The sequence below is a fragment of the Maniola hyperantus genome, chromosome 27, assembly GCF_902806685.2.
Source record: "Maniola hyperantus chromosome 27, iAphHyp1.2, whole genome shotgun sequence".
NCBI classification, from domain to species: domain Eukaryota; kingdom Metazoa; phylum Arthropoda; class Insecta; order Lepidoptera; family Nymphalidae; genus Maniola; species Maniola hyperantus.
Genome location: NC_048562.1, coordinates 1,627,978 through 1,647,285, shown reverse-complemented (window position 1 = coordinate 1,647,285; position 19,308 = coordinate 1,627,978). Strand labels below are relative to the sequence as shown.

The window sequence follows — 19,308 nt, the reverse complement described above, 5'->3', positions numbered from 1 at the left end:
TTGCAAGCTATAGAAAGTGTAGCTATAGCTGTTCTTCCACGTAGAAGTCGGTTGTAGTTATTCGGAACCAGAAACCTTTCAATTTTCCAGGGTAAACTGTAGCTCAACTCAGGGCATAAGCTATCTCCATTTGAATTTCAGCCAAATCCATGCAGTCGTTGTTTCTTGAAGGAATAACAAACATTCAAACTTTCACATATAGAAATCCCCCCTCACCGATTTTTGAAAATGCCACTTGAGTGAGCCGGGGTGGATTAGCTAGTACATTTATAAAGTAGGTAAGCCCGCTCTTGCATAACGGGAAGTCATGATGTAGGATTTTATTAATTTTATACTGAAAGCTCAACAGGTTTGTCGCATAATAGCGCTGCTAATAATAAACGGTATATTACAGAGTAAAAACCCGGAAAATTCGAATAATGCATTTATTTGTCAATTCATTTAGGAGATACGAGTGGAATAAGGTTCTCAGTAGAGGTAAGGTCCTCTGCAACCGCAGCCGCAGCTGCCGGCAATGGACACTCCGCCAGCGGCTGGCACGATGCCGCCGAACTCCACGGCGCCCAATATGGGCACCTGTCCGGCGACCAGGGTGGTACCAGCGACCGGCAGTTCACCGGCGACCACTACGTCGCCGATGCCTTCACCGCCGTAAGCTGCACCGCATCCGCCGTAAGCGAACGGAGCGCCGAGACCGAGTCCGTAAACGCCGTCAGCGAGGCCGTAAGGGCCGACGCCGAGTCCGCAGGGAGCGCCCAGACCGTAGGCATAATCGCCGAGATAACCGCCGTAAGCTGGGCCAATGAGCTCAGCGCCACGCAGGTACTGGCCCCATACATTCTGGAACATCAGTAAAACAATTTTACAACTAAGTAGGCCATTTGTATATAAACTGTGCTAGGTAGATTTAAACAAGATTTATCACACGAATTAGTGTAAAAATAATTATAATTGGATTACTTAATACCAGAATTCTTAATTGTTTTATTTCAAAATTAAATACGAACCTAGGTTATTTTAACAGAGCTTTTTTTCAAATAACTTAATATAAATTTCTAAATATTTTCCCTTACCTGTACCAAGCAAGCTTGGACGCAGAGCAGCAGAACAGCGAAGGTGTTCATGTTGTAGTGTTTGTATTGTGCTGACACGAGGATACAATGATCGGACTCAACTAGGGAGTGCTTTTATACCAACTGTTTAACATATTAATTGGTAAAATTTCAAAATTATCGAAAACGTGCCTCTATCTAAGTTTTTGACTAGGTAGGTAAAAAATAACAATGTTCTCTACAAAATGACCTAATTTTTAGTCGTTTTGATAAAATTATTAATGTGTGTTTATTACGATTATTTCGGTTTTGCGACTCGCCCTGGCTTCGCACAGGTGGCTTCTTACAATTTTCGTAGAGATATCTAATTTTTTGAAATTAAAATATTGCCTATATCACTCACGGGTATTGTAGATTTCTACTGGTGAAAGAATTTTCAAAATCAGTTCTGTAGTTCCAGAGATTAGTTCCTACAAACAAACTTACAAACTGTACCTCTTTATAATATTAAGTATAGAAGTAAAGATAATTTGTGTGTCGACACTTCGGATGACTAATTACTTATATCGGTATACAATGCAATAGCAATGGCTTAACTGGCTTAAATATTACTGACATATAAATAAATTCTACAAAAGTCACGTCGATCTATTAGTTCAAACGATATTTTATGCATTTACACAACATCTGATTGATAAGGATTTACTTGGATTCCGTTGCTATAAAAGGAAATTATGTTGATTTTAAATTATTCTCAAGTTTAAACTCGAAGAATTAACAATTCAAAATGGTCTTCAAAGCCGTACTCTTCGTCTGCGCTCAGGCTCTTGTGATGCAGGTTCGTAGGATATCGCAAATTAAAAATTTAATTAATATTACAATAAAACTTAAAGCTAGCCTTATCTAATTACTATATAAATCATGACCGCGTGGAATGGTGCCAAGAATACTGGCTGCATTTCCGCGCTGGACAGCCAGGCTGATCCGTTGCGCAAAAAATGAGCCAGCCCTTCTGTCACCAGATGAGGCTATTAATCGCGGTGAAATGTCTCGTAAAAATTTTTAGCACTAAGACTCCATGGCCCCAGGGTCTCCACGGCAAACGGCACAAAAATGTAACTCTCTATAAGAGAGGCATACTTGCGCCGCTTGCCGTTTTCAGCTGTTTCTGCTGCGGTTCCCGGTCTTGATGCTGTCTTCCTGATATGACACGGGGCCAATGTGTCAACGCAAGTTGCGTCCCACATTAGCGCCCGTCCCCGTTCCCAGGGAACCAGCGTCAATCCATCAGGTCTCTTGCCATCATCCCGACTAATCCCTGCCGGCTCAATGAGCGCAGGAATATTTTTATGGTGGCAAGAGCTCTTTTAATTGTATCGTTAAAATTTAATTTAATTTAAAATGCCACCAAAATGAACCACACGGAATTTGCGAAGTTTTTTAAGATTACAGGTGCTTGAACAGAATGTCTTTGTTGTTTGCAGTCCATCTCCGGACAGTGCATCGGCGCCGGCTGGGCCGGAGCTCCGTGGGGCGGTATCGGGGCTCCGTGGGGCGGTATCGGCGCTCCCTGCGGCTGCGGCGCCGAGTGGGCCGCCACTCCCGCGTTCTCCGGCGGCGGCCTCCCAGTGGCCAGCGGCTCCGCTATCCCACCGAACGGAGTTTCCGTGCTATCTGAGAACGCTTATGCAGGAGAGCTCGCTGTCCGCGGCGCTCTGCCGTTCTTGGGAACTGTGGGTCTAGAGGGCGCCCTGCCGACTGCTGGTGCTGGTGCGGTCGCGTACGGTTGCGGCAACGGAGAGGTCGCTATGTTGACTGAGGGTGCTGCTGGTATCGCTGGCCCACTCGGCTATGGCGCCGCTATTGGTCCCTTCGGCTACGGCTATGACGGTCTGGGCTGTGGCGCCGCTATTGGTCCATTTGGTTACGGCTATGATGGTCTGGCTCGCGGTGGCTGCGGGTGCGGACGTGCTTTCATCTAAGAAGTTTTCATTTGAATATCCATATTGTACTCTAGTACGAGTAGTGCATTGAATAATGCAGTACTAAAAATAAATCCAATTGAATAATGTACCTACTTTTTTATTTTTTCACTGATACCCTATAGTTTAAACTTTAACCTAAGTAGATTTTATTGGTTTAATTAATTAATTTATCATTAACTTTCTCTTAATGGAGAGCACGCGGCGCTCGCCACGAATGATACATTACAAACTAAAGTTACAAGTCAGTGTTTGGTTTGAGTTACAAAAACTCGATACATTACACCAAAATGTTACCTACAAGTATATATCTCCAGCTTAAGGATCACAGAACATCTGTTCTATTACTTCGGTGGCATCTCCAGTTTCCCTGAAATCGCCTTAGATGACGTATCCCAACCTAATTTTTAGGGTTCCTCAAAATTGGAGCAAATGCAATATGTGAGCGTTCCCTAAGTGAAATATTAGTTTTGAAATACATATTTTATGTGAAATACATAATAATACTACGAGTAGGACGTAGCACGTAGATAACATTCCAGTGCTACGAACGTAGTAGCTACTGGCTACTACGCCATTCTACTCTTTTAGCTACGCGATCGCTAAAAGAGGACTACCTAAACAATGGCGTCAATTCTGATGTTTTTCTGTGAACTAAATTTAGAGTAAGTTTGTGAATCTTTTTGAATGAATTTTAAATTAAATTCTTTTAGTTCTCTTCCGTGTCCAAGACTGGCGCCTAAAGTTACGATGTTTGACAGTTTTAAATTAAACTAGCTGCCGGCGAACTTCGTACCGCCTAACAGTCGATTCTTTTCAGGCAATTTTTGAAATTTTTCTCTCCATAAGAACCATCCTCGTACTTCAAGGAATCTAAATATATAAAAGGAAAAGGTGACTGACTGACTGACTGACTGACTGATCTATCAACGCACAGCTCAAACTACTGGACGAATCGTGCTGAAATTTGGCATGCAGACAGCTATTATGACGTAGGCATCCGCTAAGAAAGGATTTTGAAAATTCAACTCTTGAGGGGTTGAAATAGGGGTTCGAAATTTTGTGTAGTCCACGCGGACGAAATCGCGAGCATAAGCTAGTATTATATAAAAAAATTAGCGAAATCGGTTCAGCTGTTCTCGAGATTTGCGATAAGCAACACATTTAGCGATTCACTTTTATAATTATATGTCTATACATATATTATTTCTGTCTGTCCTTTTTTTATTACATTAGTAAGAAAAAGATGCGAATACTCTGAAATTTTGTTGCGATCAGAACCAGTACCAATGACTGAATCGTGTTTTAATTATCTGGGTTAGGTTAGGAACCTTAAACAAAAAGTAGTACAAAAATCGGTAGTGAAGTTTCACAAAAACAAAATAACAATTTTTTTTAGATACGTAATCTAACCAACAAACAAACTGTCCATCCGTGGTGGGATTTTTAATACAGTTCTTGCAATTCACGAAGGCCACTGAACTTTACTTGTGGTAACGTCGTTTACATGGCCATTGCGTAAGTGTGCGTGCATGTCGGACCAATCAGTCGCGAGCAAGCACTGTCAAACGCACACATTTAGTGTACCTTACGTATACCGATACGACTTAAACACAAGCATGAGTCAGTGGCCTTCTTGAAAGGCAAGAACAGTATAGTATAGAAGTCGTATTTATTACATACTCTTTGGTAGAAGTAGGCTACTAAAAATATTAGTTCACAAATGGACGGTTCATATTACTATAATATTCAAATTAGATATTTTCGGAACCTACATTTTTTTAATTCAAGTAATTAAATATCACTTGCTTTAACGGTGAAGGAAAACATCGTGAGGAAACTGCATGCCTGTGAGTTCTCCATAATGTTCCCAAAGATGTGTGAAGTCTACCAATCCGCACATGGCCAGCGTGGTAAACTATGGCCAAAACCCTTCTCACGCTGAGAAGAGACCCGTGCTCTGTAGTGAGCCGGCGATGCATTGATGATGATGATTGGGTCAGTGGTCACCGTCGCGAGTATATAATTATAAACCCGTGTCGGGTCCTCAAATACAGGTCGTATAAAAAATTTTTACAAAAAAAATGAAAACCGACTTCGTTACACAAACACTAAAAATTGAAAAATAATTTATTTTATTACCGAATATATTATATATACAAGAGTTAATATAATTCCATAATAATACTTTTTGGTGCCGGTGCCAATTAGCTTTAGCTGCGCGAATCGTCTAGACTTCATATTTTTATGGGACTCCACAATGGCACCTCATTGGCACCGACCCCAAAAAATATTATTATGGAACTATATTAACTCTTGTATACATAATATATTCGGTAATAAATTAAATTATTTTTCAATTTTTAGTGTTTGTGTAACGAAGTCGGTTTTTTTTTTTTTTTGTAAAAATTTTTTATTTCACAATTTTTAGTGGCTCCATGGAATTATGCTATGACTGGTTAAAAATCTACTGTTTACTAAGCTATTACACTGATCGCGAGCATTTTACTCTTATCCGTTGAGGAGTTCCAGTATCTATCTTCGAAGATGTTCATCAGATCTTCACCAAATTGAAATGGGACCAACTTTGAAGTATACCCTTTCAAACAAAAAAAGAATTTTCAAAATCGGTCCAGGCGTTTTCGAGTAATCGGGGAACATACATAAAAAAAAAAAAAAAGATTCCGACGAATTGAGAACCTCCTCCTTTTTTTGAAGTCGGTTAAAAATGATCTATGACTATATTTAAATTCGAGCTTTACGTTAATAAAGGTATTATTATAAGTTCGTATGGACAGATTTAGGTTAAAAAGAGACAAGAAGTTCAGGAAAATGCTTTTATTTCTTTAATTGGTTTGGTAGAGGTTCTCAGTAGCGGTAGGGTCCCCTGCAGCCGCAGCCGCAGCTGCCGGCAATGGCCACTTCACCAGCGGCTGGCACGATGCCGCCGAACTCCACGGCGCCCAAGATCGGCACCTGTCCGGCGACCAGGGTGGTACCAGCGACCGGCAGTTGACCGGCGACCGCTACATCACCGATGCCTTCGCCGCCGTAAGCTGCGCCGCAGCCGCCGTAAGCGAACGGAGCACCGAGACCGTAAACGCCGTCAGCGAGGCCGTAAGGACCACCGATACCGAGTCCGCAACCGCGGTCGGCGAGGCCGTAAGGGCCGATTCCGGGGCCGAAAGCACCGAGACCGTAAGCTCCGAAACCGGGAGCGATCAGCTCAGCGCCGTAGTACTGGCCCAAAACATTCTGAAATATAAAGAAAAAATCTTCATGATTTCCTATTATATGCTTAGATGTTGGGAAGCTTATTGGAAAAGTCTGAAAAAAGAAACAGCTCCAAAATACACTTACGGATCTGAATTTATAAAAAAAAGGCTTGACTTCAACTTTCTAGGTCCCTTTTTAGACAAGGACAAGTAAAGATTTATATTTTTGCTTTAAATCTGCCTTATTTCCGTAACTACCTATGATTTAGAGATTTCAAATTTTGCTTAAAATGAGGTAGGAATTATTACGACTAATAATGATTTCCAAAACTTTTCGAAATTCACCTGTGATAGAATTAAAAGCACTACTTTATCAATGGTCATCAATCACAACTATAATTTTGTAAAAGCGAAAAAAGGGTTTCCTTATCCTTCCATCACGCCGCAATGGAGCAACGAATAGGCCTGAATCTTTGCATATAGCTGCTATACATAGGTAAAAATTTAAAGAGCAACCGCCAAGTTTCTTCTCGGTAGGAAAGGCATTCCGAACCAGTGGTAGATGCATTTGACAATTCAAAAGTACTTGTAAAAGTTTAATTGAATAAAAAATGGTGACATATAGCTACCTACTTTTCATCCCGGAAATCAAAAAGTTCGACACAATTAATAAAAACCTAAATTTACCTGTAAGAAGTAATATGATATGTTCACAAAGGATTTTCCCTTACCTGTACCAAGCAAGCTTGGACGCAGAGCAGCAGAACAGCGAAGGAGTTCATGTTGTAGTGTTTGTATTGTGCAGACACGAGGATACAATGATCGGACTCAACTAGGGAGTGCTTTTATACTAATTGTAGTATTTCATATCTTCAGTATTTCGAAAGTTTCCAAAACGTGCCTGACAAAGTGTATCATAATACATATTCAATTTTTTAATTGTTATAAAAAGCCAAGCTTGTTTATACTTCCTTACCGTGTGAGTAGATTTAGTAAAAGTTATTGAAAAATGTCGTATTACTGACATACAAACCAAATTCTCGTAAAGTCACGTCTCACCGTACCTACTAAGTATATTCAACTGTTACTATTTACACAACAAAATGTATGATAACGATAAGGATTTCGTATCGGATTATTTTTGTATAAAAGGAAATAATTTGGTTTTTCAAACCATTCTCAAGTTTCTACTCGAAGAATAAACAATCTAAAATGGTCTTCAAAGCCGTACTCTTCGTCTGCGCTCAGGCTCTTGTGATGCAGGTTCGTAGACAAACCAAACTTACCAAGTACCAAAAACGAGCTTATAAAGTTCATGTAGGTTTTTATAAGATGACAGGTACTTGACCATTTTTGTGTTGCTTGCAGTCCATCTCCGGACAGTGCATCGGCGCCGGCTGGGCCGGAGCTCCGTGGGGCGGTATCGGGGCTCCGTGGGGCGGTATTGGCGCTCCCTGCGGCTGCGGCGCCGAGTGGGCCGCCACTCCCGCGTTCTCCGGCGGCGGCCTCCCAGTGGCCAGCGCCTCCGCTATCCCACCGAACGGAGTTTCCGTGCTATCTGAGAACGCTTATGCAGGAGAGCTCGCTGTCCGCGGCGCTCTGCCGTTCTTGGGAACTGTGGGTCTAGAGGGCGCCCTGCCGACTGCTGGTGCTGGTGCGGTCGCGTACGGTTGCGGCAACGGAGAGGTCGCTATGTTGACTGAGGGTGCTGCTGGTATCGCTGGCCCACTCGGCTATGGCGCCGCTATTGGTCCCTTCGGTTACGGCTACGGCTATGATGGTCTGGCTCTCGGCGGATGCGGATGCGGACGTGCTTTCTTCTAAGAAGATTTCATTTGAATATCCATAGTCCTGTACTCTTGTAGTATATTGAATAATTCAATTAGTATTATTGCATTATTCAGTGTACTGTACTAACTGCACAAAACGCTAATGAAACTATGTAATACTCGAAATAAATCCAATTGAATCATATATTCCTTTTTACTGATACCCTTAAGCAGTTGGTAGGCTAACCTATACGTACTAAGTAAGTTTATTGGTTGGATTACCATTGTCTTTATATAGTAAGTAGTCCAAGTTTTTTAACTATAATATGACGTAGCTATACATATAAAAAAACAAGAATACGAACACCTTTGGCGAGGTTCACATTAAATGAAAGGTCTTGTCTTATTGCGCAGATTCCGTAAATATGTATTAAAATATATAATTGATAATTATAGTATATTTTAATATTAATTGAGCTTCATATTCGTGCCTTTTGGTGTGGAGACCTTGGGGCCGTAGGGCCCGGGGGCTCGAGCTGGCAGCTACCTTGGTCAAAGAATTAGTTCGGCTATCCAACGGGGTAATGCTGCCAGCATCTTGGGTACAATGCCTCGCTGCGGTGGTCTAGATGAGGTTTTAGATTTAATTTAATTTATTTTGGTTTTCATTTAATGTTTTTTAGGGTTCCGTACCTCAAAAGGAAAAACGGAACCCTTATAGGATCACTTTGTTGTCTGTCTGTCTGTCTGTCTGTCTGTCTGTCTGTCAAGAAACCTACAGGGTACTTCCCGTTGACCTAGAATCATGAAATTTAGCAGGTAGGTAGATCTTATAGCTGACATTTGGGGAAAAATCTGAAAACCGTGAATTTAGGGTTAGATCACACAAAAAAAATTAAATTATGGTCATGAACTAATAATTAGTATTTTCAACTTTCGAAGTGAGTGACTATATCAAGTGGGGTATCATATGAAAGGTCTTCACCTGTAAATTCTAAAACAGATTTTTATTTATTTTTATGCATCATAGTTATGAATTATCGTGCAAAATGTCGAAAAAATACGACTGTAGTACGGAACCCTCATTGCGCGAGCCTGACTCGCACTTGGCCGTTTTTTTTTTAAATTTGATATAACATTTAAGCACATCCAGGAGTAGTTTGTGCGACAATTATGAAATGGCCCCACAATACAATTTCGTGATTGTCGCACAAATTAGACCTTATGAACTTAAATATTTTTTTTTACTAGGTAATTTTTTTTTAAATGTGAAAATATTACAATAAAACTTAAGCTAGCCTTATCTAATTACTATAAAAATCATGCTCGGTGGAATGGTGGAAATAATACTGGCTGCATTTCTGCGCTGGACAGCCAGGCTGATCCGTTCCGCAAAAATGAGCCAGCCCTTCTGTCACCAGATGAGGCTATTAATCGCGGTGAAATAGCTCGTAAAAATATTTAGGCACCAAAATTTACTACACTACACTACACTACGTAGCTACTACGTCCGTAGCACTAGATTGATATAATCAATAGAGATATTTTATTTATTTTATTTTTATTTTTTATATCTTATTAGAACGGCAGTGCCACTTACACTAACTAGATAATTAATAATAAATTTAAATACAAATAAAGGTACAAGAAAAAAGACATAAAATACAAAACGATAAAAAAATCAAAGGATTTTATATCTATATATTATACCCTGGATTAACGCATAGGCTACTTTTTATCCCGGAAAATCAAAGAGTTCCCACGGGATTTTTAAAAACCTAATTCCACGCAGACGAAGTCGCGGGCATCAGCTAGTATACATATAAAAACGAAATACCACTCATTCACTGACTAATCACGAAATCTCAGGAACTATAAAACCTACAAACTTGGAATTTGGAAGGAGCTAGGTGCTAGGTGTCAGAAACGGTTTTGAGTATATCCCCCCTAAGAGGGTGAAAGGAGGGGGGGGGGTGGAAGGTTGTATGAAAGTCCTATGACATATTTGATCAACCGAAACCGTGACAGGGTTAAGATGCCAGCCTATATACAGATATATACTATACTATATACGATACTATACTAGATACGATACTATACTATATATAAGATACTATTCGGGAGGTCAGGGATTTGATCCCGCCCGGGCACGCATCTCTAACTTTTCGGAGCTACCTATGTGCGTTTTATGCAATTACCTCAATATCACTTGCTTTAAGGCCCAAGACACGGGTCTGCCCGCGAAATTCAAATTTAATTTGGTTTTTCACAATTTGTAAACTAATGCGACAAAGTTTTTTTTTTTTTTTAAGAATATTAGCCATGTTAAACGACTAATATTCCCCTTTCCTAGAGAGTAGGTACGACAACTAGTTAGGTTTGAACCGTCGACCTTTTTCGGTTTTCAGTCCATTCCTTTTATGGCATTCAAATTTCGCCCCTAGCAATATCATCTTCACAGGTTTATATAAAAAAACCGGGGCCAAGTGCGAGTCAGGCTCGCGCAATGAGGGCTACGTACTACAGTCGTATTTTTTCGACATTTTGCGGGACAATTCAAAAACTATGATACATATAAATAAATAAAAATCTGTTTTAGAATGCACAGATGAAGACCTTTCATAATGATACCCCACTTGATATAGTTATCTTACTTATAAAATTGAAAATACTAATTATTAGTTCATGACCACAATTTAATTTTTTTTGTGTGATCTAACCCTAAATTCACGGTTTCCAGATTTTTCCCCAAATGTCAGCTATAAGATCTACCTACCTGCCGAATTTCATGATTCTAGGTCAACGGGAAGTACCCTGTAGGTTTCTTGACAGACAGACGGACAGACGGACAGACAGACAGACAGACAACAAAGTAATCCTATAAGGGTTCCGTTTTTCCTTTTGAGGTACGGAACCCTAAAAAAATTTAAGTAGCTCACGTCAGTCAGCTCAGTTCAAGTAAAGATTTAGTTTGCCGACTAAGACACATTAGATACATTTATCAGCCTGTGTTTGTTTATAAGTGTCGTAGTTTGTGTTAAATTAATGTATTGTGTGTGTTCCTAATAAATAAAATAAATACATAAGACGCCCCTTTCAAACTTACCAACTTTATATTTTATTATTCTACTAGCTTATGCTCGCGACTTCGTCCGCGTGGGCCACACAAATTTCAAACACCTATTTCACCCCCTTAGGGGTTGAATTTTCAAAAATCCTTTCTTAGCGGCTGCCTACGTCATAATAGCTATCTGCATGCCGAATTTCAGCGTGATCCGTCCAGTAGTTTGAGCTGTGCGTTGATAGATCAGTCAGTCAGTCAGTCAGTCACCTTTTCCTTTTATATATATAGATTTACATCATAAATACACCACAATAGGATAAACGGCCAAGAGCGAGTCAGGCTCACGCAACGAGGGTTCCGTACTACAGTCGTAATTTTTCAACATTTTACACGATAATTCAAAAACTATGATGAAAATAAATAAAAATGGGTTTAGAATGCACAGGTGAAGACCTTTCACATGATACCCCACTTGATATAGTTGTCTTACTTCGAAAATTGAAAATCCTAACTATTAGTTCATGACCACAATTTTTTGTGTGTGATATAACCACAAATTCATGATTCTAGGTCAACGGGAAGTACCCTGTAGGTTTCTAGACAGACAGATAACAAAGTGATCCTAATAAGGGTTCCGTTTAATTCCTTTTGAAAAATGAAAATGAAAATGAAAATCTTTTTTTTTTATTCGTATAAACTTTTACAAGTGCTTACGAATAGTCGGATGCATCTTCCACTGGTTCGGAATGCCTTTCCTTGAGGTACGGAACGCAAAAAAAACTAGTTATGCTAGTCTCAGTATATTACACCAGTTATCACTTGTAAACATAAAGAAAAGGTACGATGCCCTTAAGAAAACTCTTCGATAAGCACGTAGTAGGTTTACATTTCGAAACTCGTAGCATTGTAGCTCTACTTATAGTGATAGTAGCTATTGGTATAAAAGCGTGCATCTTCTTAGGTCAATCATTGTGTTCTCGACTTCGACAATTACATCAACACCTCAAGATGTCCTCCTTCGCCCTCTTGGTCCTTTGCTTGCAAGCTTGCTTGCTCCAGGTAAGACAGTTTTCTGTTTTGTTCTGTACCCGTAGTATAAGATTTTACGTCTCACTAAACCAAACCAAATTCGAGAGTCGAAATACTTGCGCGTTACAGTAAACTGGATCTTAAATGCCTTGTTTTAAAGCTCAAGTTTGTCTACACTTCTACAGCCAGCGCTCCAAGCGGAAACATTGCGAAATTAAAATCAGTGGCATTGAATATTTGACTTCAATTCAAGGCTGTTTAGGTCCATTTTACTGTAACGCGGAAGTATTTACTAATATAATAACTCTCGAATTTGGTTTGGTTTGGTGAGACGTAAAATCTTGTACTACGGGTACGGATATGTAAAACTTACTAGCTGACTCACGTGTTTAGTCGACGTTAGCCCGACTAGTTACGAACCCATCCGGGGTCCTTTTTCAAGGGAGTCAGTTCGCGCACGCGCCGTGGTTTTGACTTACTAGCTGATACCCGCGACTGCGTCCGCGTGTAACAAGGTTTTTTAAAGGTTCGTACGCACCTGAGCGGCGCGGCGCGGCGCTTCAGTCCGACTGCAGAACGCGTCACCTCAGGCCGCTCGACGGTGCCTATCGCACTACAACTTCAGTACGCGGCACCTCGCGTCACTTGCGCGTCACTTTTATACCCGTTCGCGTACGAGCAACAACGTCGCAAGATGAGCGACAGTGAAGAGGATTTGATTATTATTTCTTTGTTGTGCAGAAGAAGAACGAATTATCGAAGAGAAAAAACCGGCCAAGTGCGAGTCAGGCTCGCGCAATGAGGGTTCCGTACTACAGTCGTATGATTTCGATAATTCAAAAACTATGATGCATAAAAATAAATAAAAATCTGTTTTAAAATGTACAGGTGAAGACCTTTCATATGATACCCCACTTGGTATAGTCACTCACTTCGAAAGTTGAAAATACTAATTATTAGTTCATGACCACAATTTAATTTTTTTTGTGTGATCTAACCCTAAATTCACGGTTTTCAGATTTTTCCCCAAATGTCAGCTATAAGATCTACCTACCTGCCAAATTTCATGATTCTAGGTCAACGGGAAGTACCCTGTAGGTTTCTTGACAGACAGACGGACAGACAGACAGACAGACAGACAGACAGACAGACAGACAGACAGACAGACAGACAGACAGACAGACAGACAGACAGACAGACAACAAAGTGATCCTATAAGAGTTCCGTTTTTCCTTTTGAGGTACGGAACCCTAAAAAAGAAGAAGAAATGGATTGCTGACATACCAAAGTCACGATATCAAGAAGGATATCACATTTTGTTTCCTCGCCTTCTTAATGACTCTGTACCATTTCACATTTACTTCAGAATGTCGAAGACAAAATTCTTTATGCTATTGCCTAATAGTTTTTGTGGAAATTACATTAGAAACAATAGGTATACCACACAGGTCGGTAATATAATCCTACAAGAAACCTATGTCCAGCAGTGGACATATCTATCGGTTGATGATGATGATGATAGTTTTTATGGAAATTATAAAAAAATATTTATGCATATCCATACTTATATTATTATCAACACAAAAGTGTATTTGTCTGTCTATCTACTAGCTTTTCACGGCTCAACAGCTTAACCGAATTTGATGAAATTTGGTACAAAGTTGAATTACATCCCGGGGAAGGACAGGCTACTTTTTATCCTGGAAAATGAAAGAATTTCCACAGGATTGTTAAAGGCCCATTTATATGAAGTTTGGACCAGAGGTAGCTTGCATTCCGGGAATTGACAGAGGTAGGCAACTTTTTATCCCGGAAAATCAAAGAGTTCACACGGGATTAAAAATCTAAAAAAAAATGCAACTAGATGATGCCTGCGACTTCGTCCGCGTGGATTTAGATTTTTCTATAGGTGAGCACATTTCCGGGAATTACCTACTAGTACCTATATACCTGAGATAGATTATACCCTGTAGGATAAAAGTAGCCTATGTGTACCTACACATAGGCTAGTTTTATCCCGAAAATCAAAAAGTTTCCACGGGATTTTTAAAAAACCTACATCTACGCGAACGAAGTTGCGGGCATCAGCTAGTCCCTTAGGTTCTGTGGAAATTACATTAGAAAAAGCATTTTCGCAAAATGTCTTTGTTTTATATGCAATAGAATATATAAAATAGGCAGGTAAACACAGGTACATATTATATCTAAATACCTATATAAAAGAAAAAGGTGACTGACTGACTGATCTATCAACGCACAGCTCAAACTACTTGACGGATCGGGCTGAAATTTGGCATGCTGGCTAGCTAACTAGCTAATATGACGTAGACATCCGCTAAAAAGGGATTTATGAAAATTCAACCCCTAAGGGGGTAAAATAGGGGTTCGAGATTTGTGTAGTCCACGCGGACGACGTCGCGGGCATAAGCTAGTATAATATAAACACAAGTACAACAATAGGTAGGCATATTTCCGAAACTATTAATTCTACCTAGATGAAGTAGGTAGGTATAATATGTACATAATATATTATAGTTATTTAATCAGGATTATTTTTACCATTGATGTTTTCTCATAACGCTCGGAGAGACATTTATACATTTAGACACTGGGAAGGGGGGAAGCCGACATCCTAGGGGTTGGGACCTTTGAGGATATACTTCTAAGAGCATGAGGAACACGTCATGTGTCAAAAATTAAACCTACGTTATTTATTTTGAGGTCTATCTTGCCGATTCTTGCCTGTACTTTAAATACCTAACAAGATGCGCGTGTATCTTATTCGAGCGACGTACGCATACTGAAGCGCCGCGCCGCGGCGCTGGGTATGTCGCACTAGCGTCACTGCACTGCGCGTCGCTTCGGTGCGCTTCAAAATATTCTCTCCAGCCGTGCCGCGCGGCAACGCGCGGTGAAGCGCCGCGCCGCGCCGCTCTAGTGCGATATGCGCCATACAAAATGATAGAAATGATATTTTGAAGCTCTGTGCCGCGACGTGAAGCTCACTGAAGCGCCGCGCCGCGCCGCTCAGGTGCGTACGAACCTTAAAGATCCCGTGGGAACTCTTTGATTTTCCGGGATAAAAAGTGGCCTAAGTCACACTCTAGATCTTTATTTATAACCATGCACCGTCAAAAATCACGTCAATCCGTTGCACCGTTGCGACGTGATTGAAGGACAAACCAACAAGCAAACACACCTTCGCATTTATAATAAGGGTACTGATTTACTTACAAAATATCATCTCATGTCTTCATGTCTTTCATCTAAGTACCTAGATTCAGTTCTAGATCACAACTTACTACCTATGTATAATATGAACTTCTTGAATACAAATTCTAAAAGATCCAATTATAACTTACTAGCTGGCCCGCCCCGGCTTCACTCGGGTGGAATTTTGAAAATCGGCGTGAGGGTAGAATTTTCAAAAATCCTGAAATAGCTACGTATTTTTTCTTTAACCGTTGAGCTATTAAGGCTCTTTTGTTTCAGATTTGCTATTTACTTATATCTTGATTTTACTCTACATTTTGCTCTATTGTTTCAGAGTGTATACAGCCGGTGCCTCGGTGGTGATCTAATTGGTCCAGCTTATGGCGGTTATCTAGGCGGTTGTAATGGTTACCTCGATGGTTACCCCGGTGATTATTATGGTGGATATCTTGGCGGTTGTGGTGGCTACCTCGACGGTTACCCCGGTGGTTATTTCGGCCGTTATGGCGGCGCTTGCGGTCTGGACAGTGCCTACGGTATAGGCTTCGCCGGTCCACTCGCTTACGGTTACGATGCCTACGGCGGCGAAGGTATCGGTGATGTAGCAGTCATTGGGTCAATGCCAGTCGCTGGCACCACCCTGGTCGAAGGTCAGGTGCCAATCCTGGGTGCTGTGGAATTCGCAGGCCTTGTGTCAGCCGCTGGCAGCGTTACCATAACTGGCAGCTGCGGTTGCGGCTGCAGAGGTGGTTACCTTTACTGAGAAGTAAATGTAATCTTACCTCTTCCATTCTATCCTACCCCTCTTCACTGACATGCATTAATTAAAATCTTGTAGGATTTTTGAAACTCAGAAGAAATCTGTTATTTATGTATGTAAAACTAGCTTATTCCCGCGACTTTGTCCGCGTGGACTACACAAATTTCAAACGCCTATTTTACCCCTTTATGGTTGAATTTACAAAAATTCTTTCTTAGCGGATGTTTACGTCATAATAGCTATCTGCATGCCAAATCTCAGATCGATCCGTCCAGTAGTTGGAGCTGTGCGTTGATAGATCAGTCAGTCAGTCAATCAGCTTTTTCTTTTATATAGGTACTTGTATAGGTATCTAGATATAAAATTATTTATTATATTTGAAATGAAATGAAATAGTTTATTTGTATGTTTATTTGAATTGTAACTATATATTTTTCTTATTGGGTGTGCCATCCAATTTTTCCACTCTGTATCCGCCCTTTTGAATGTTTATATGAATGTATATAAATTATTAATTATGTGATCTAGTCTTAGATTGCTTAAATAAGTTATAACTAATAACAACACAAACAAACTTTGCTTGCTGCCTACTTGTGTAAAAAGACAAATAAAATATGTACATTGCACTGAATACACTGATGAAGATGAAAATATAAAAATTATTTGATAGAATTTTGTGTTTTCTATGTTTTTTAAATTATCCTTTCTACTTCTATCGTAGGTATACTGCCTCGTCACATTACTACCAGGTAAAATCGCAGTCATGGACTAGGTATCTTGTTTTTAGAAATAAAAATGTTTTTCTTTTTGAAATTTAAGTAATTCCTCCAAGAATAATTTTGATTCTCAATAAATTCTAACTTTACTTAATGTTAGAGTAATAATGGAGTAAAGTAAAAAAGCGGGCGTTTTCCGGCGGGCGGCGGCCTCCCAGTGGCTGGCCACTGGGAGGCCGCCGCCGGAAAACGCAGGAGTGGCGACCCACTCGGCGCCGCAGGAAGCGCCCCACGGAGCCCCGATACCGCCCCACGGAGCCCCGGCCCAGCCGGCGCCGATGCACTATCCGGAGATGGACTGCAAACAACAAAGAAATTGTGGTCAAGCACCGATTAATTACCAAACAAACTTACTATATTTATATTTATCTAAGTTTAATACTTCGTAGCAAATTGAAACGGTATCTTCGAACCTGTGCCAATAGTGCTTGAGCACAAACGAATAGAATGGTTTTGTAAAATCTTGAATTGTTAATTCTTCAAGCTGAATGAGGGAATGGTATGAAAACTTAAGAATCGCCTTTTATACAAATATATTTGCAGCACTTATCAATGTTATAAGTAATAAATACACAAATGCAATTAAGTATTTAGTAAAAATTAACAAAATAATTACATATTGCATATTAAGACGTGACTTTGGAATGATTTGCTTTTCTGTGTTAGTAAGTTTATAGTGATAAAGTTAATTTCTGCCAAGAATGTGTGTAAATTTACACAATCGTCTTTAAACATGTATAAAAATATACTGCTTACTTTAAAACATTTTTAGATAACCACACTTTAAAGGATTTTGAAATACTGAATCACATCATACAAGTGCGTTATGAAACACAATTTGTATAAAAGCACTCCCTAGTTGAGTCCGATAATTGTATCCTCGCGTCTGCACAATACAAACACTACAACATGAACACCTTCGCTGTTCTGCTGCTCTGTGTCCAAGCTTGCTTGGTACAGGTAAGGGAAATTACTTTTTTACGTCCAGTGCTGGATAATACGTGTCTTGTCCTTACAAGACACGTATTATCCAGCACTGGACGTAAACACACACAAACGAATTTCCACACATTTCCTCACCCGCTGAGTGACTCTGAACTTTCCAAATCATCACTAGTCCCATTAATGGTTTTCAAGCTTTGAGGAATTTTGGATGAGAAAACATCTTAAAGCTTACTGAAAATTCAGTGGTTAACCTCTTTATTGAAATTGGACATACATAGCTGGATTGTCGAAGCTCTCTTTGTGTGTTTTATCGCCTTTATAATGGGAGCTGTTTGACCCTCCTTAAACAGATTTTACCCTCCTTTTACTACAACCGCACCCTCGCCAGTGGGTGCCTGGTGCACTTCGAGCACCCGTTGTGCCAGATTCTTTTTTCCACGCACATGCAAACTGTGAAACCAACTCCCTTTGGCGGTGTTCTTATGAAATGAAATGAAATGAAATGAAAATATTTTTTATTCGTACTTCACCCTCCGTATCATAAATTTTGTCTTAAATGTCCATTGGGCGGCCATCTTTTTATACTTCCGTATCTAATCAAAATAAGCGGTGAAAGATAAAATAAAATAAAATAAAAATCTTTTTTATTCAAATAAACTTTTACAAGTGCTTACGAATAGTCGGATGCATCTACCACTGGTTCTGGTTCTTATTAGATTATACATGGGGTTATTCAACAAATTCCTGAAAGACCGGGCGCCTACTCGTTGGCTCGCTATTTTTATTTAAAAAATTGTGTCATTTACCGATTATTTGTCTAGAATTTCGAGTGCAGAGCTCTTAACGATTACTGGATGCGAAGCACCATGGACTTGCGAATTAGGTAGTCAATTTAGTATACTTAGTTATAAATTTAGTCCTTCGTTATTTCAGAATGTTTGGGGCAGGTACTGCGGTGCTGAGCTGATAGCTTCTGGTTGCGGCGGCGCTTATGGACTCGGTGCTTACGGACCCCGTATTGGCCCTTACGGCCTCGCTGATGGCGTTTACGGGCTCGGTCTCGGCGCTCCGCTCGCTTACGGCGGCTGCAGCACCGCTTACGGCGGCGAAGGCATCGGAGTTGTAGTGGTCACCGACCAACTGCCGGTCGCTGGTACCACCCTGGTCGCCGGACAGGTGCCCATCTTGGGCGCCGTGGATTTCGGAGGCATCGTGCCAGCCGCTGGCGGAGTGTCCATTGCCGGCAGCTGCGGCTGCGGCTGCAGGGGACCCTACCTCTACTGAGAAATATTTTGCATAAATCTTGCATTAAAATAAAATTTTGAACGCAAATTAAATTTTCTTTCTCAATTTTGCCAAGCACCTCTTTGAAATAAACTTCAATTTAATGTTAAAAGCTCTTTTGACTAGCTTTATAACAACAGAAATTAAACTACTTAGTAAAACAATGAAAATAATTCTCATAAGAATCAATGGTTTTGGTCCAAAAATAAAATAACATTT

The 19,308-nt window shown here is 40.3% G+C and overlaps 6 protein-coding genes and 1 long non-coding RNA gene across 7 annotated transcripts; 4 read left to right on the top strand and 3 right to left on the bottom strand.

Annotated features, from left to right (window-relative positions):
* Positions 1–411: 411 nt before the first annotated feature.
* LOC117994563 (chorion class CA protein ERA.1-like) lies at positions 412–1,215 on the bottom strand. Its single transcript, XM_034982497.2, has 2 exons — positions 1,074–1,215; positions 412–840 (listed from the first exon to the last, which is right to left on the bottom strand). Exons 1-2 carry the CDS (start codon positions 1,122–1,124, stop codon positions 469–471), a joined length of 423 nt encoding a protein of 140 aa, XP_034838388.1. The 5' UTR covers positions 1,125–1,215; the 3' UTR covers positions 412–468.
* A 513-nt stretch (positions 1,216–1,728) lies between these two features.
* On the top strand, positions 1,729–3,125 carry LOC117994811 (chorion class B protein PC10-like). Its single transcript, XM_034982780.2, has 2 exons — positions 1,729–1,890; positions 2,537–3,125. The coding sequence occupies exons 1-2, from the start codon at positions 1,840–1,842 to the stop codon at positions 3,032–3,034; spliced, it is 549 nt and encodes a 182-aa protein (XP_034838671.1). The 5' UTR covers positions 1,729–1,839; the 3' UTR covers positions 3,035–3,125.
* Positions 3,126–5,857: 2,732 nt separating this feature from the next.
* Positions 5,858–7,139, bottom strand: LOC117994825 (chorion class CA protein ERA.1-like). The gene is made up of 2 exons (XM_034982798.2): positions 6,981–7,139; positions 5,858–6,289 (listed from the first exon to the last, which is right to left on the bottom strand). Exons 1-2 carry the CDS (start codon positions 7,029–7,031, stop codon positions 5,903–5,905), a joined length of 438 nt encoding a protein of 145 aa, XP_034838689.1. The 5' UTR covers positions 7,032–7,139; the 3' UTR covers positions 5,858–5,902.
* Positions 7,140–7,353: 214 nt separating this feature from the next.
* On the top strand, positions 7,354–8,223 carry LOC117994813 (chorion class B protein M2410-like). The gene is made up of 2 exons (XM_034982782.2): positions 7,354–7,512; positions 7,618–8,223. The coding sequence occupies exons 1-2, from the start codon at positions 7,462–7,464 to the stop codon at positions 8,071–8,073; spliced, it is 507 nt and encodes a 168-aa protein (XP_034838673.1). The 5' UTR covers positions 7,354–7,461; the 3' UTR covers positions 8,074–8,223.
* A 3,794-nt stretch (positions 8,224–12,017) lies between these two features.
* Positions 12,018–16,756, top strand: LOC138404301 (chorion class CA protein ERA.1-like). Its single transcript, XM_069508013.1, has 2 exons — positions 12,018–12,141; positions 15,659–16,756. The coding sequence occupies exons 1-2, from the start codon at positions 12,091–12,093 to the stop codon at positions 16,085–16,087; spliced, it is 480 nt and encodes a 159-aa protein (XP_069364114.1). The 5' UTR covers positions 12,018–12,090; the 3' UTR covers positions 16,088–16,756.
* Positions 15,687–17,347, bottom strand: LOC138404315 (uncharacterized). The gene is made up of 2 exons (XR_011238316.1): positions 17,274–17,347; positions 15,687–17,158 (listed from the first exon to the last, which is right to left on the bottom strand). It is a non-coding gene; the product is annotated as an uncharacterized lncRNA (long non-coding RNA).
* A 329-nt stretch (positions 17,348–17,676) lies between these two features.
* LOC117994819 (chorion class CA protein ERA.1-like) lies at positions 17,677–19,160 on the top strand. Its single transcript, XM_034982790.2, has 2 exons — positions 17,677–17,820; positions 18,739–19,160. Exons 1-2 carry the CDS (start codon positions 17,770–17,772, stop codon positions 19,087–19,089), a joined length of 402 nt encoding a protein of 133 aa, XP_034838681.1. The 5' UTR covers positions 17,677–17,769; the 3' UTR covers positions 19,090–19,160.
* The last annotated feature ends 148 nt before the right edge of the window (positions 19,161–19,308 follow it).

Bases quoted from the DNA above. Each gene is read 5' to 3' on its own strand.
- LOC117994563 (XM_034982497.2), bottom strand. From the start codon at position 1,124: ATGAACACCTTCGCTGTTCTGCTGCTCTGCGTCCAAGCTTGCTTGGTA. The intron at 841-1,073 runs GTAAGGGAAAAT...CTGATGTTCCAG, and splicing joins TCCAAGCTTGCTTGGTACAG to AATGTATGGGGCCAGTACCT.
- LOC117994811 (XM_034982780.2), top strand. From the start codon at position 1,840: ATGGTCTTCAAAGCCGTACTCTTCGTCTGCGCTCAGGCTCTTGTGATG. The intron at 1,891-2,536 runs GTTCGTAGGATA...TGTTGTTTGCAG, and splicing joins CTCAGGCTCTTGTGATGCAG to TCCATCTCCGGACAGTGCAT.
- LOC117994825 (XM_034982798.2), bottom strand. From the start codon at position 7,031: ATGAACTCCTTCGCTGTTCTGCTGCTCTGCGTCCAAGCTTGCTTGGTA. The intron at 6,290-6,980 runs GTAAGGGAAAAT...TTTATATTTCAG, and splicing joins TCCAAGCTTGCTTGGTACAG to AATGTTTTGGGCCAGTACTA.
- LOC117994813 (XM_034982782.2), top strand. From the start codon at position 7,462: ATGGTCTTCAAAGCCGTACTCTTCGTCTGCGCTCAGGCTCTTGTGATG. The intron at 7,513-7,617 runs GTTCGTAGACAA...TGTTGCTTGCAG, and splicing joins CTCAGGCTCTTGTGATGCAG to TCCATCTCCGGACAGTGCAT.
- LOC138404301 (XM_069508013.1), top strand. From the start codon at position 12,091: ATGTCCTCCTTCGCCCTCTTGGTCCTTTGCTTGCAAGCTTGCTTGCTC. The intron at 12,142-15,658 runs GTAAGACAGTTT...CTATTGTTTCAG, and splicing joins TGCAAGCTTGCTTGCTCCAG to AGTGTATACAGCCGGTGCCT.
- LOC117994819 (XM_034982790.2), top strand. From the start codon at position 17,770: ATGAACACCTTCGCTGTTCTGCTGCTCTGTGTCCAAGCTTGCTTGGTA. The intron at 17,821-18,738 runs GTAAGGGAAATT...TCGTTATTTCAG, and splicing joins TCCAAGCTTGCTTGGTACAG to AATGTTTGGGGCAGGTACTG.